This window comes from Chrysochloris asiatica, unplaced genomic scaffold (assembly GCF_000296735.1).
Source record: "Chrysochloris asiatica unplaced genomic scaffold, ChrAsi1.0 scaffold00291, whole genome shotgun sequence".
Taxonomy (NCBI): Eukaryota; Metazoa; Chordata; class Mammalia; order Afrosoricida; family Chrysochloridae; genus Chrysochloris; species Chrysochloris asiatica.
The window spans coordinates 590,723-605,379 of record NW_006408809.1 but is presented as its reverse complement, the minus strand read 5'-3'; the positions used below and the strand labels follow the sequence as shown (position 1 = coordinate 605,379).

General features: G+C 37.0%; 1 protein-coding gene across 2 annotated transcripts in view; it reads right to left on the bottom strand.

Annotated features, from left to right (window-relative positions):
- SKIV2L2 (superkiller viralicidic activity 2-like 2 (S. cerevisiae)) overlaps positions 1-14,657 on the bottom strand; it is a 116,312-nt gene that overhangs the window by 50,872 nt on the left and 50,783 nt on the right. For both annotated transcript variants that reach the window (XM_006874641.1, XM_006874642.1), the window contains 5 exons: positions 14,500-14,625; positions 13,145-13,295; positions 9,012-9,184; positions 8,241-8,309; positions 3,286-3,414 (listed from right to left, as the gene is read on the bottom strand). In XM_006874641.1, the coding sequence (XP_006874703.1) occupies positions 3,286-3,414; positions 8,241-8,309; positions 9,012-9,184; positions 13,145-13,295; positions 14,500-14,625 (648 nt within the window). The remainder of the gene's footprint in view (positions 1-3,285; positions 3,415-8,240; positions 8,310-9,011; positions 9,185-13,144; positions 13,296-14,499; positions 14,626-14,657) is intronic.

Sequence of the window (14,657 nt, the reverse complement as noted above, 5' to 3'; positions counted from 1 at the left end):
GAGAGCGGGACCCTACCCAGAGAAGCAGTGATGCCTGAGATGAAGGCAGAGATGATGACGTGGAGCGATGGAACAACTGGAAACTTTAGATCCAGAGAGGGAGAGCGACTGTGTGCTGAAGACCTGGGGAGTATGGGGGGAAGGATTGCAGGGTATACCCTTTGGTTGGTTGATGACACATGGAGGGGATTTTAACCATGGCAATGAGATGATATACAGTAGAATGAATGTAAAATTAATGTTCTCCCATGTAAACTATCACATAATTCACAATAAAACAGTTAAGAGAAAAAAAAAAAGAAATATGAGTCATAATACGAGTAGATATATGCACACCAATGTTCATAGCAGCCCTATTTACAATAGCAAAAAGATGGGAGACAGCCTAAGTGCCCATCAATGGAAGAATGGATAAACAAACGTTGGTATATACACACAATGGAATATTATGCTACCTTGAAGAATAACAAACCAACACATTAACAGGGATGAATGTTGAGGACATGCTGAGTGAAATTAGTCAGTCATAAAAGGAGAAATACTGCATAAGAGCATTATTGTAAAATCTTAAGAAAAAGTATCCACACTAAAAGGGGGAAAAAAAATTATTTGTTGGTTACCGGGTTGTAGGGGTAGGATGAGGGGAGGGAGGAGAAGGTGGGGCACAGGGTAGGGAATAGACACAGAACAGTTTGGGTGCGGGGGCAGAGGGGCGGGCAACACACAAGAAAGGGGAGAGGAATGGAAGAACAAGGCGGATGGGAGAACAATTAGGCAGGTTTGCAAGGGCTAAATGGACAGAGGTAAATAGTGATGTATGCACAACCTTGGAACAACAGGGCTCTCTGCGATATAGGGATTGAAGCATGGTTTGAATGGGTAAAAGAGGGGAAATAATGTTAAGAATGGGTAAAAGAGGGGAAATAATGTTAAGATGATTGGTGGTCTTTTTTTTTAATGTTTTAGTGTGAATTATATGATAGTTTACATGGCAGAACATTAGTTTTCTATCGTGTATCGTTTCATTCCTATGGTTCCAATCCCCTCCATGCATCATCAACCAACCAAAGGGTATACACTGTAAGCCTGCCCCCTACACTACCCCCTCTCCCCAGTCTTCAGCACACAGTTGCTCTCCCTCTCTGGATCTAAAGTCCCCAGCTACTCATTGCTCCACGTCATCATCTCTGCCTCCATCTCAGGCATCACTGCTTCTCTGGGTAGGGTCCTACTCTCTGCTCTTCTCCCTTGATGGTCCTAGGGACCTCCGCTCCTAGACTGGAAAGTTAATTACTCCCTTTCTTGCTATAAAATGTCTACCTTTACATTTCCAACCCTCACAATCAGTCCTGATAACAATTATTCACTACTGTATCACAAGAGACCTGTCTGCATTTCATTGCATCAACCCCGCCTAGTCAGATTGAATACTACTCACTGGAGATTCTACCTTCCTCCAGGCCCCGTCTCTAGGTTCCCTCTTGAAAGCTTGTAAGCCAGTCACTTCTTGCCTTTGTAGCCTCCCCTCTCCCATTTTGGGTAGTCAATGTCCAAGCTGCCCATCCCTGTCTACTGTGTGTGTGGAGGGGGTGGGGATGATTCTTGCTGTAAGGATTTATATTACTATAAAAGTCGAACATCATGATAAATGGAGGAAAAAATAAATTGTTATACTACTTAAATCAACAATCAATGTCCAAGGAAGCACCAGGAGAGAAATCAAATGCCACATTACAACGGGCTTGTTGTTTTTAAGCGCCGTCGAATTGGTCCTGATCCATAAGAGGCTGGTGGGTGTGAACTGACAATCTAGCAGTTAGCAGTCCAGTGCTTATCCTAAAGCACCACACTGAGCTAAGCTGTTGCAAAAGACCTCTCTGAAGCTTTCAAATTCAAAGAGTTAATGTGCTGGGGTAAGCATGCCCAACATATAGTCTTTTGAAATTACCTCATATGCATGCAAGACAGTTAAAACAAAAGGCAGAAAAAGAATTGATGCATTCAAACTGTGTTATTGATGAATATATTGCAGACTGCTGAAGAATGAATTTATCAGTCAGCAGAAATACAACTAAAATGCTGTTTGGAAATGAACATAATGGATTTCAGCTTCCTTGCTTTGATCATCAGTGAAGACTAGGAAAACACTCAGTGACAAGAATTGAGCCACAACAACAGACTCAAACCTATCATAATGCCACAGGACTAGGCAATGTTTTGTTGTGATATACAGAAGTTCACCATAAGCTGGAGATGACTCTAAGGCAACTAACAACAATTACAAAACTAGAATATAAGAAATATAATTATTTCATGTAGCAAATGCTTTACATTTAATTAAAGACCCATACAGATGAAATTGGAGCCCTGGTGTACCACTATAGGATAAGCATTGGACTATTAACCTCAAGGTTAATGGCTCAAATTCAACATGTGCTCCTTGGAAACCCTATAAACAGTTGCTGAGTTGAAACCAATTCAATGACATTTAACAACAACAGCAATGCAGATGAAATTATTTTAACTAAATAATTTAGAATAGAGAATTTTCAGTATTCAAATAATGTACCTATCATTATTTACACGCAATGAAACAAATGGCAAGAATGGATTCAGATGGTAAAATTATTTATCATAAAAGCATAACAGAAAGCCTTTATAGCCCTATTAAAATGTAACTAATGAAATTCTCTTTCTTTCACTTGTTATCCTGTTCACCTTTTCATAATTTGTTAAGGGCAAATTAAAATGTTACAGTCATCCTAATGATATGTTAAATGGCTCTTTTCTCAGTTGCCTAATGCTTCTGTAACAAAAACATACATGTGGGAGGCTTTAAAGTACAGGAGTTTATTTTCTCACAGTTCAGGAGCTAAGAAGTCCAAATCCATGACTGTAAAGGGAAGCCGTTTGCTATTAACAGTCCAGGCATTGCTATTAACAGTCCATTGGCATTCCGTGGCTTTGCTCTCCCTGTATGTGTCTCTATGTTTAGCCTGGTCTTTCATTAACTTAGAAGTGATTAGGTTTAGGATAGATTCTATAATGATATGATCTATTTATAAATAGGGTCATATTTATAGTTCCGGGGTTACGTTTCTAACACTCACTTTTGGGGAACACTATTCAATCCGTGGCTGCTGTTAAATAAACATTAAAATGGCTTGAAAACTTCCAATTTGGATATGATGCAGGTATGCTCACTCTGATCACACTCAGGAAGTGTAGTGATTGCAAATAATCCACAAATAGTTGAAATACGAAGGTGGAAATTAAAGTTCAAACCTGCATTTCTCCTTTCTCATCAGGTTTAGCTGGCTTTGCAGCCTCAGTAGCTGAATTCTTCAAGCTCTCTTTGCTGCAGCGCAGGAGTACTTCTACTACATATAAAGGATCCAGTTCTCCAGAATTAGGCTAAGGAAGAAATTAAAAAATAAGGCAAGAAGTTTCTTAATTGTTAAAAAATTAGTGCAGTTAGAAACGCTCTCAAACATTATCTCCACCCCTGCCCCTCAAATCTAGGAAAGCACACTTGAAAGCTTTCCCTATTTTAGCATTATATGAAAATCTGCTGTTGAAAATACTTAGAATTATACAAATCTTCTCAGTTCTTTCAATTCTGGACTCTTTTAATCTGGACTCAATAAAGTGATCTTTCACATATGAGAAAATCATTATTTAGTGTTCTATTAAGCCTTCCAATGACTGTCTTAGGATAATTTCTTTTAATTTTTACTTACCAGTCCCAATTCTTAAATTTTAATCACTCAATTTTAAACTTTATCTTTACTATAAAGTGAAATTACCATATTAATATATATATATTTTAAATAGCCAAAATATAAAGAAACAAACAGTATAAAATAAATATTTATAGTTTCATTTTTCCCTCAAAATATCTCAAACTATTTTCTTCTGTATGTTCCCTCTGCCTTTTGGCAAACTCTACAGGCCACAAAAATCTTTGGATTCAGTATTCTGACCTAGATTCCAAAATCTTTAAAAATGTCCTTTTTTTTTTTTGTAAGCAGACAAATGTAAGCAGGTCTTTGGAAAAAATGAGTTACTCCATTAATTTGAACAGAAAAAAAGTGAATGTTTCCTTTCTCTTCCCTGTCTTAGCTTTGCCTAAAAGAACCCATTAACTAGCACTACTTTCACACAAGGATTACGGATCAATTCTGGCAAATAATTTTAAAATGTACCCACAGATGTGTGTGTCTTTTTTTCTGTCTACTTATATTATTATGTAAACTGTAAATTTTCTCTCCTGAAAATGTGAACACTGATTTCTAACACGACAGCATGTGGAGCTCTGTGGACCTGCTCTCCAATGAAACTGAAGAAAACACTTCAAAATAAAACAAAATAGAAACTAACTATCTGGAAACTGTTCCAAGAGCATATAGCAAATACAGGAAGATCTAGTGAATAAAAACAAAGTCTATGATATTTGAATGAAGAGCACTTCCTCCCTCCCTACTTGCCCACTTTCTTCTCAGCAATACAGAAACTCTACCTATGAATCCCTCTCCTCTCCTCAGAGTTCCAGTTGAAGGGCTATCATATATGTCCCCAGGAGGTGCGGTGGTGGTGGTGGTGGTGATGTGCCGTGGATTCGGTTCCGACTCATAGCGACCCTGTACAGGGTTTCCGAGATTATAAATCTTTATGGAAGCAGAAAGCCTCATCTTTCTCCCGCGGTGAAACAGCTGGTAGTTTCAAACTGCTGACCTTGAGGTTCAATGCCTGATTCATAGTCACTACGCTACCAGAGCTCCTTCCAGGAGGAGTAGACATCGGCATTTCTCATCCTCTTTCAACCTGTTGCTGAGATGAATTTCTGGGCAAATGAGGAAGACAGATAATGAATTCCTTCTTCTGTTGTTGTTTATAAGTGCCACCGAGTCAGTTCTAAGTCAGAGTAACTATAGTGGCCCTGTACAGAGATTCTGAAGAACAGCTGGTAGGTCTGGATAGCTGACCTTGCAGTTAGTAGTCTCACTGCTCATCCTACAGTGCCACACAACGATTCCATTCCTTCTTCTACTCAGCCTCTATGCTGAGCACAGCACTGCTGACCATACTGAAGTCCAGATAAACCTTGTCCTTTTCATAAGGCTATGGTTTCACACTGAGAGCGGGAAGCCAAACTTAGCACTGACCCAAAAGCAAAGGTGCCACTCATAGAAAAGGCAGCTCTGTCTTAGTCAGGAAGCTCTGCCAAAAGATGTTCAGCATTGTAGCAACACACAACCCTCCACTGACATAAGGTTGTTGGTGTTGTTAGGTACTGTCCAGTCAGTTCTGACTCATAGCAACCAGAAGCAGCTGGTGAGTTTGAACCACCGACCTTGTGCATTAACCCACAGTGCCACACCAGTAGTCCCACAGATGGCAGGTACACTCTGACAGATGGTGAGTACACATGAAGTACACTGATCAGGAATTAAGCCCAGGTATCCCGCTATGGGTCAGAACTGACTTGATGGCACTTAACAACAACAATCCTGGTGTGGTGTTGACAGTTAATGCGCTGGACTGCAAGATCGGTGTTATCCATAAGGTCAGCTGTACAAGCTCACCAGCCACTCCTCAGAAACCCTATAAAGGGTTGCTATGAGTTGGAATCCACTAAATGACATTTAACAACAACTATTCCCACAGCAGTTCTACTGAGGAACATAATGCATAATTTATGCCAACTACATTCTTCCATGGAGTCCTGGTGTGGTGATTTGGGCTAATGCATCAGACTGCAAAGTCCTCTGAATTGCAAGGTTGGTGATTCAAGCTCACCAGCTGTTCCTTGAAACACCTATAGAGGGTCGCTATGGGTCTGAATTGACTCAATGGCACATAACAACAACAACATTCTTCCACAGTATATTCACAAAAGGCTCTCTAAATTGTTTCATTGCAATATAAATATTGTTAAAAGGGACACATTGCTAGTTAACCACATTTCCTAAATGGAAGGTAGAATCACATAGTATGTGAAACAAGTTACTTATACTCAGATGATACAAAAAAAGATTAGAAATACCAGACATTGTCTTCTCTTCTAGAATCAAGTTATTCTATAATCTCGTTTATCAGGGAATATGTAAGAGAACTAGAAGAAAAGCAGACGGTCACTGAGGAATTAAAAGCAATTGCAAAGTCTTTCAAGGGTTGCCTAATTTTAAATGAAACCTAACATTTAGCACTGGTTGCCAAAATAACCACTATACACAGAAAGTAGACTTTAATAGCTGTCTGAGAGCCTTAAAACAAGACTACCTTTTCAAGTTAACCTTACCTCCTACAGAGATGATCACACCTACATTAATGATAATTAGGCTCAAAGAAAATAATACATGTGGGCAAATGGGGAAAGCATTTAATAGTATTCTCACAGTTGAAGGTGATGCAACAGAAAATAAAAAGAATCATAAGTCAAATGTGGGTACTAATCATAGCCCAAACCCACAGTATCCATGTAATAGTTGTCAAGTTTAAAAATTCCAAATTTCACTTCATCATAAGTATTTTTTAAAGAGAGGACAAAAGATAGAATCAAGAGGAAAACTTTCAATCCAGTTTAGTACTGTTTGAATCAATACAACCATCCTATCACCTAGTTTGAAACATTATCAATACTATTTTAATATTCCCTTTAATCTTCTCCACAAGTAGTGTCAATTTTAGCATCTCCATCTTCTATGTCTGAACCCTTCTTTCATTCCCATCCAAACAAGAATATGAGTCTCCTTACTGACCTGCTTCTACATTTTTCTTTCAATGTCCTCCACACACTATCATCAGAATAATTTAAAACTCTGCCTCTACTAAACTATTGCACCACATACTGTTAGCAGAGTAAGAACTGTGAGCAGGTTCAAAACAAATAAGCAAACCAACCAACCAACAACCAATCTTCAATGGCTTGCCAGTACTTTGAAATATTTTGATCCAACCCTAATATACTTGAAACCTGTATTTCAACCACTTTCCCATGACTATTGCCAATACCTTTTATGGTATTTTTTCGCCTTCACCTGACTGTACTAGGCACTTTTAATAGACATTAAATGAAATTCTACTCATTCTTCAATGTTCAGTTTAAAATTTGAAATATTTTCTAAGACGCCAAATTAGTGACCTTTTGTAGGGTTTCTGAGGATTGTTTGGTGGGTTTGACAAGCAACCTTGCAGTTACCAATCCAATGCTTATCCTACAGCATCACACCATGGCATTTGTAACACTCTGCCTTATTTTTTCATCATTGTTCACCAAATGAGTAAGCACAGGGATGTTGTGTCTGTGACCAATGAATGCTTGAACTGAAGATACTTTTTTAAAAAATCCTGTAAATTAATATTTACTAGTAAAGATATTTTATTAAAATGGTAGCAAAAAATTAAATATCTTTAAGAAGGTACTAAGAGACATTCAATCATGTATATAAATCAAAACTTTTCATTAAAACTTAGAGCTCACAGTTTCAACATTTCAAAGCCCACTTATGTATTTCAGCTAACTTTAGTCTCAAAGCTTAAGTACTAACTGTTCCTTCCCACAAGGAGGTAAAAAAACAACACTTATACTAACAAAAGCATAAAACAGTAGACCTTAGAAGAAGTTATACATCATCTTATGCAAGCCTCTTATTTTAAAGATAAGGAAAAAGGGAGTCACAGAAATATAAAATACTTAAGATCACATATAAGCAGATAATGGATTGGTACTTACTGTGGCTAAAACTAATACAATATGCTGGATGGCTTGTTTAATTTCAAAATAATGACCCTTCTAACAAAATAACTAAAAGGAGTACTAGTTCCAAAAAATACCAATATATATAATGATGTAAATTAACTTTACGTTTGCTTTCATTTAGAGAGTAAATAAAATAGACCAGTTTCCTCATTTCTTTTCTTCATGTCTTATACCTAAATCAAAACTCTAATTTTCAATGGCAGAGTTGACTTTTTTTCTAACATTCAACTGAAAGTTATAGAAGGGAATTCAGATTAGAAATGTGAATTTTTCACAAGACTAATTTTCTATTTGTTGCCAAGAAAATAACCATACCACCTGAAGATTAAAATTTAAGATTATGCAAAAAAATTAATTTCTTAAAAAATACTGTTTTGCAGCTTCTCTTAGAGCACTACTATTCCACTTAGGCCAATTTCATGAATTAGAAAAAAGAATTCCACTAATAATTCACATATAATTCTAATTTATTGTTTACCTTAACATTTGACTTTTTTGAGAAATTCACCACAACTCCCCAGCCAAAGTCATCTCCTTCATTCTTCACCTAAAAAGTAAAGCAAGTTCATAATAATGTTTATATGCAAAAGGCACCTACCAAGCCTCCCTTAAAAAGAAAACTTTTTAAAATTACCAATTTTAAACAAAATATTTGTGATAAGAGTACAACTAAAATTAAGGCTGTTGTTTAGTGCATCGAGTTGTTACCAACTCATAGCGACCCGGCATAGGGTTTCTGAGGAGTGGCTGGTGAGTTTGAACTCATGACTTTGCAGTTCAAACACTTTGTGGTCCAGTACTTATTCTACACTGCCACACCAAGCACAAGATAGTAATACTACGAGGGGGCAGAGCAAAATTTTCAGATAGGCCATTAAAACACAAATAACAAATCTCTCAATTAGCAAATACTGCTAAAATGAAATGGAATATTTTTCAATGTTCTGAGAATATCTATGTGTTTTTTACCAAATGAATTCACACAAGATTTAAAACTGCCTCATCTTAAAAGTAACATTTCAGAAATGGACATTTTCCATATGGTAATTCCAAAATAGTCTACACTTCAACTTAAATCCTAAAGAATGAAAACCAGTAGTGATTAAATGTGAAGCAAGTGAAGAAATACAATTAGTGTAACAGGAAGCATTTTGTGACGTGAGGGGGAGGGATGTCTAATTAAAAAACAAAACAAAAACTTTTGAGTATTGAAATATCCAATTATTTTATGAAGAAATCCATGACGTACCTTTACCAAACGACCTGGTTGTAGAAATGGTAAGCAGTATTTTGGTTTGTGAATATAGTCTTCAATTTCTTTGCCCAATTTGGCAAGCTGTTGTCTAATTTTATAATAGATGACTACACTTTCTTCATTCGGAATTGCTATTTTATTATATTGCTCTTCTGAGTTCTTTACCTCTATAAATAAACAGATGTACAGCCTCAAAAATTATACACCTCACACAATCATATTCATGTAGATCTATTATTTTCTTACTATAATTGTCAGTTTACATAAATCACATTCAAACTTTTGAGAAGAAATCCTTCAGGGATATAGCAAATTTAAATTAATCAAAATTAAGTAAAATTAAGGAGCCCTGATAGCACTGTAGGATAAGTATCAGATTGCTACTCCAGGTTATCAGTTCAAACCCACCAGGTGCTCTGCATAAAGAGATGATGCTTTCTGTACAGGGTTTCCAAAGAGCAGCTGGTAGGTTTGAACTGCTGACCTTGCAGCTCAAAGTCCAGTGCTAATCCTACAGCACCATGCCAGGAGGCCTGTTAGATCATAGACATGTATTATTTTGGGAGCTGGGGAAAATGGCACAAATGTGGGCATAATGAGCACATAATGAATGGTCAAAATAAGTGATGTTGCTGAGAAGTACTCAAGAGAAAAGGATTCCTGTACTAAGGAATGTGACATATATAAGAGGACAACTCCAACAAAGACAGAAAGATGAGTGTAGGGTCACAGTGGATGGGTATAGACATATAGGTCCATGGGTAGCTGGCTACATGGGTATGCATCATGTGAGATTAGATAGAAGTACAAGGGGGTCTCAAAAAGTATATGGGAAAATTCTGTCTTTAAATTCTATTTCTTCATGAACTTTTTGAAGCCCCATCATATCAACATGAACATGCATTTCCTGAACAGATATGTGTGCACAAGCATAGTCATTGAAAACAAAACTATAGATACTCCTAGGACATAGCTGAACATCTTCTAATACTGGTTTTCTAGGTTAAAAGGCTTAGGACCACAGTCTCATGGGACAGCTCAGTCAATTCACAGAACATATTTCACATAGCATACGAGTTCTGAATCCTAGTGAAGTGAGTTGCTCAGTGTTGTTGAGTCGCTTGCGACTCACAGCAACCCTGTATAGGGTTTCTGAGCTTGAACTACCATCTTGAACTGTGGACTTTACAGTTCAAACCAATATTGCAGTTTGGCACACCAACCCACAGGGCAACACCAGGCCTCCAAGAATTTTAAAAGATTACAAGTAGCCATCTAAGATATAACTACTAGTCTCTACTAGTGAGGAGGAGCAAGAAAAAGGCAACCAAAATCTCAAAGAAAAGACACATATCTACACTGCTGAGAGCTTCCATGAGCTATGACCTCTCTTTACCCTGAGACCAAATGGCACCCGGTTATCAATAGTAACTGATCTGACCAGGGTCAAAATAGATGGTCCCTGGCAGGAGAGAAAGAGTAGTATAAAACTGAATCTCTTTAAAAAAAAATTCAAACTGGACCAGATGACCTAGAGGACTCCCTAAAATAATCATCCCAAAACATTCTTTAAAACTTTAATGAAACTATACCAAGACCACCTTTTAGCAAAAAAGCAGAGTGTCATACAAAATAAAGGGTGCTCTGGTAGCGTAGTGGTTACAAATTGGGCTGTGAACCACAAGGTCAGCAGTTCGAAACTACCAGCGGTTCCGCAGGAGAAAGATGAGGTGTTCTGCTCCCGTAAAGATTTACAGCCTCGGAAACCCTGTGCAGGGTCACTATGAGTCCGAACCGACTCCACGGCACATAACAACAACAACAACAACAACCTGAAGAACAGTGCTCTACTAAAAACTATCTATATGAGACGAAGGGTCAACATTTACTATAAAGCGAAGATAAGCAGATAAGGAAGATTCTGTTGTTAAGTGCTGCTGAGTCGCTTCCGACTCATAGCGACCCTGTCTAAGATTTCCAAGGTGCGAATAGTGGGTTGAACCGCAGACCTTGCAATTCAAACAGACCTTGTGGTTCAGTGATTTATCCTACAGCGCCACACCAGGATTCCAGCTAAGAGGGCAGGCAGAGCTACTAAAATACTGGAAATGGGAAATCCAGAAAATAAAGAGAATGTTGACACATTGTGGAAAACTGAACAAATCCCACTGAACAATTTGTGTGGAAAATGTCCAATAGGAACCTAACCGGCCATTTAAAATTTCACCAAAAACACTGAAAAAAAAACCCAACCACAACACCATTGTTGTTGTTAGGCACCATGTAGTTAATTTTTGATGCAGCAACCAGAAATTCTAAAAAGAAAACTGAACTCAAATCTAAGATTTTATTTTCTTATAAGCTTATACTATATACCAAGTAGTGTTTTGTTATGTGATGCATAGGGTCTCTATGATTCAGAGTCTAAAGAACCTAACTACAATAGAATCTTTATTTAAAAAAAAAAAAAAAAAGATTGCTTAGTGAAAGGGAACACTGTTTATCTGCTTTTTACATGTTAACCAGTACCACCACTTTTCACTATATTATTCAGGGACATGAGTTAACATGTACTATGTCTATTAAATTATATTAAATTGAATCAGTTATAAAAAGCGTCCCAACAGTCTTCTTGTTACTTTAATACATGCTGGACAGTTTTGATGTCAAGATTGTAGCTCTTACTTTGCTGTATGTAAAAGCCAAATTGTCATCCTAGAAAATGAAATGCCAAAAGCATCCAATAAAGTCTTTCTGTTTAGTCTAATTAAAAAGGACGCAGTCATATGAACAGAACAAAGGGATTCTGGTTGATTAAATGAAAAAATATGTGCATCAGAGTGGAATTTCTTTCAGTCTGTATGCTGAGCAAACAATCTGAGAAGTTGGATTATAAAGAAGAACACAGTATTAAAACTACAAGAAGACTCATTAGCAACAACAACCTGTGTTATGCAGGTGACATAACCTTGCTTGCTGAAAGTGAAGAGGACTTGAAGAACTTATTGATGAAGGGTCAAAGGCTATGGAACCTTCTGCATGGATTGTACCTCAACATAAGGAAAACAAAAATCCTCACAAGTAGACCAATAAGCAATACCATAATAAACAGAGAAAAGACTGAAGCTGTCAAGAATTTCATTTCCTCCTGAGATTAGGACCCACACTTCAAGCCTGGAACTGGACTCAACCCCATGGTACAACTTTCAGTCAAATAATATTCACACCTCTCAGATGAACAATAACACGAGGGAGACATACACTTCTTAGAATAACTAACAAAATGAGATCAAAAGGGTGGTATTTTTCTAGAGATAAAGCTTACATGGGAAGAAAAAGGAAAGAAAGAATAAAGGAAATTGTAAACACAGGGAGGAAGTGGAAAGAGCATATGGTTACATTGTCTGGACTGCATACTCAAGTAAAATGTGTATGAACTGCTGAATGCAAAACCAATATGCTCTGTAAACTTTCATCCATATCATAAAAATTTAAAAACTTTTAAAGAAGAATTTTATTTTACATGAGTCTATAATAAATATCCACAGAAACAGCAGTCAAGAAATCAAATGACATACTGCTGGTCAAATCTGCTGGAAAATACTTCAGAGCATTACAGAATAAAGATGTCACTTTGAGGATGAAGGTGTGCTTGACCTAAGCCATGGTATCCTTTTCAATCCTTTCATATGAATGAGAAAGCTGAACAATGAATTAGGAAAAGTGAAGAATTAATGCATTTTAGCTATGGTTTTAGCAAAATAATATTGAATACCATGGACTGCCAGGAAAGTAAAAAAAATCTGTCTTGGAAGATGTACAACGAAAATTCCTTAGAAGCCAGGATGGTGAGAATTCATCTCATCTACTTTGGACACGTTATGTATTAGGAGAAACCAGTACTTGGAAAAGGATGTCATGCTTGGTAAAGTAGAGTCATTGAAAAAGAGGAAGACCTTCAATGAAATAGACTGACTCAGTGGCTGCAACAATGGACTCAAACAGAGCAATGATTTTGAGGATGATGATCCAGCAGCATTTGTTTTGTTGTGCATAGTGTCACCGTGAGTCATAATCAAATGAACTGCACTTAACAACTAAACTATGTTACGGAAATTTTTACTTACTTTCGACTACTCCTGGAATTGCTCTATAGTGCTGAAACTGGTAGAAAGATTTTTCTAGCATGTACTCTGGATTGATTTCTTCTACACGTAGTAAGTTTAAAACCATGTTGTAGGTCAAATGAAAAGCACTATTTAGAGGGTCAGCGGAACCCTAAAATAAAAAAAAGAAAATAGAACATATTTATCAAATAAATTTATACAAATAACTTATTGTATAGTTGAGTTTGGTGCTGTAGGATAAGCACCAAACCACAAGTTGGCAGTTCAACCCACCAGATGCTCCCTGTAAATCCTATACAGGGTCACTAGGATTCAGAACTGACTTGAAAGAACTTAACAACACATGACTGATAACTTAGTCTATGTTAAGAAACATTACGGAAGTATAAATTACTTCCTTTAGTTGACTTACACAAACAGGTAAGTTTGCTAATATGTTCAGATCTGCCTTCCAAGTACATAATAGGATTGTACTTTCTGCGCCTCCCCCGGCCCCACCATTGATTTGGCCAATAAACTGAAGGTGAAAGTGGCATGTATCACTTCCTGGTCAAGTAGTCATTTACTGGTGTCACATAGGGTTGGTTATATATTACTGTGAAATTATATTTAGGAAGATCAATCTGACAGCACCATGCCAAATAAGTTGTGAGAAAAATTACTTCAATTACTGAAACCACAACCAATTCAGAGAACAGTCAGAAAAATCTGGTGAAACTTTGAACCACGCTGGTAGCAGTGCTAAGAGGACAAAAACAAAACAAAACAAAAATCAATCTAAGATTGTTGTACTTAAGTGCTATTGAGTCCACTCTGACTCATAGTGACCCTGTATAGGGCTTCCCAGGAATAGAAAGTAGGTTTCAACTACTGAGCTTGTGGCTAACAGTCCAGTGATTTTCCTACCAGGACTTAAAATGTACCATCAAAGATAAAGTTAAAAATAATCAACTGAGTTAAAGAAAAGAATAAAACAAAAACACCTCCTACGCTGAAGTTCACAATTTTGATTTCATTACATCAAGGTACAGGGAAGTCAGTATGGAATGGGGAAGAGAAAAAAGTAACATTCATTTTAAATAGATAACAATCAGAATTATAACTAGATTGGGTACACCAGGATAATCATGTCAAAATGTTTCAGGTGACTGAACATTCAGATAGGTATGTTTGTGTAAATTTCAAGCTCCAAATTTGTTAGAGGCATTAGAAAAGAAAATAAAGACTGAGTATGTTTGCAAAACTTTATAAAGTTGTTTTTAATTCCTCTCTTCCCAAAGAATTTGGTTTTGAAGTGACTCCTGAGGTGTGTTTCTAGAATTCTTAGTAAAAGGACAGAATTTTAGGTCCACTACCTTAAGTAGCTGTTTACCAATCGTTGGGCTCATCTTTTCATCCACCATAAGGATTACAATTCCCCTGTCATCCATTCCCCTCCTTCCGGCACGACCAGACATTTGAATGTATTCACCAGAGGATATCTGAAAGAACATAATTAAAATTCTATGTTCAG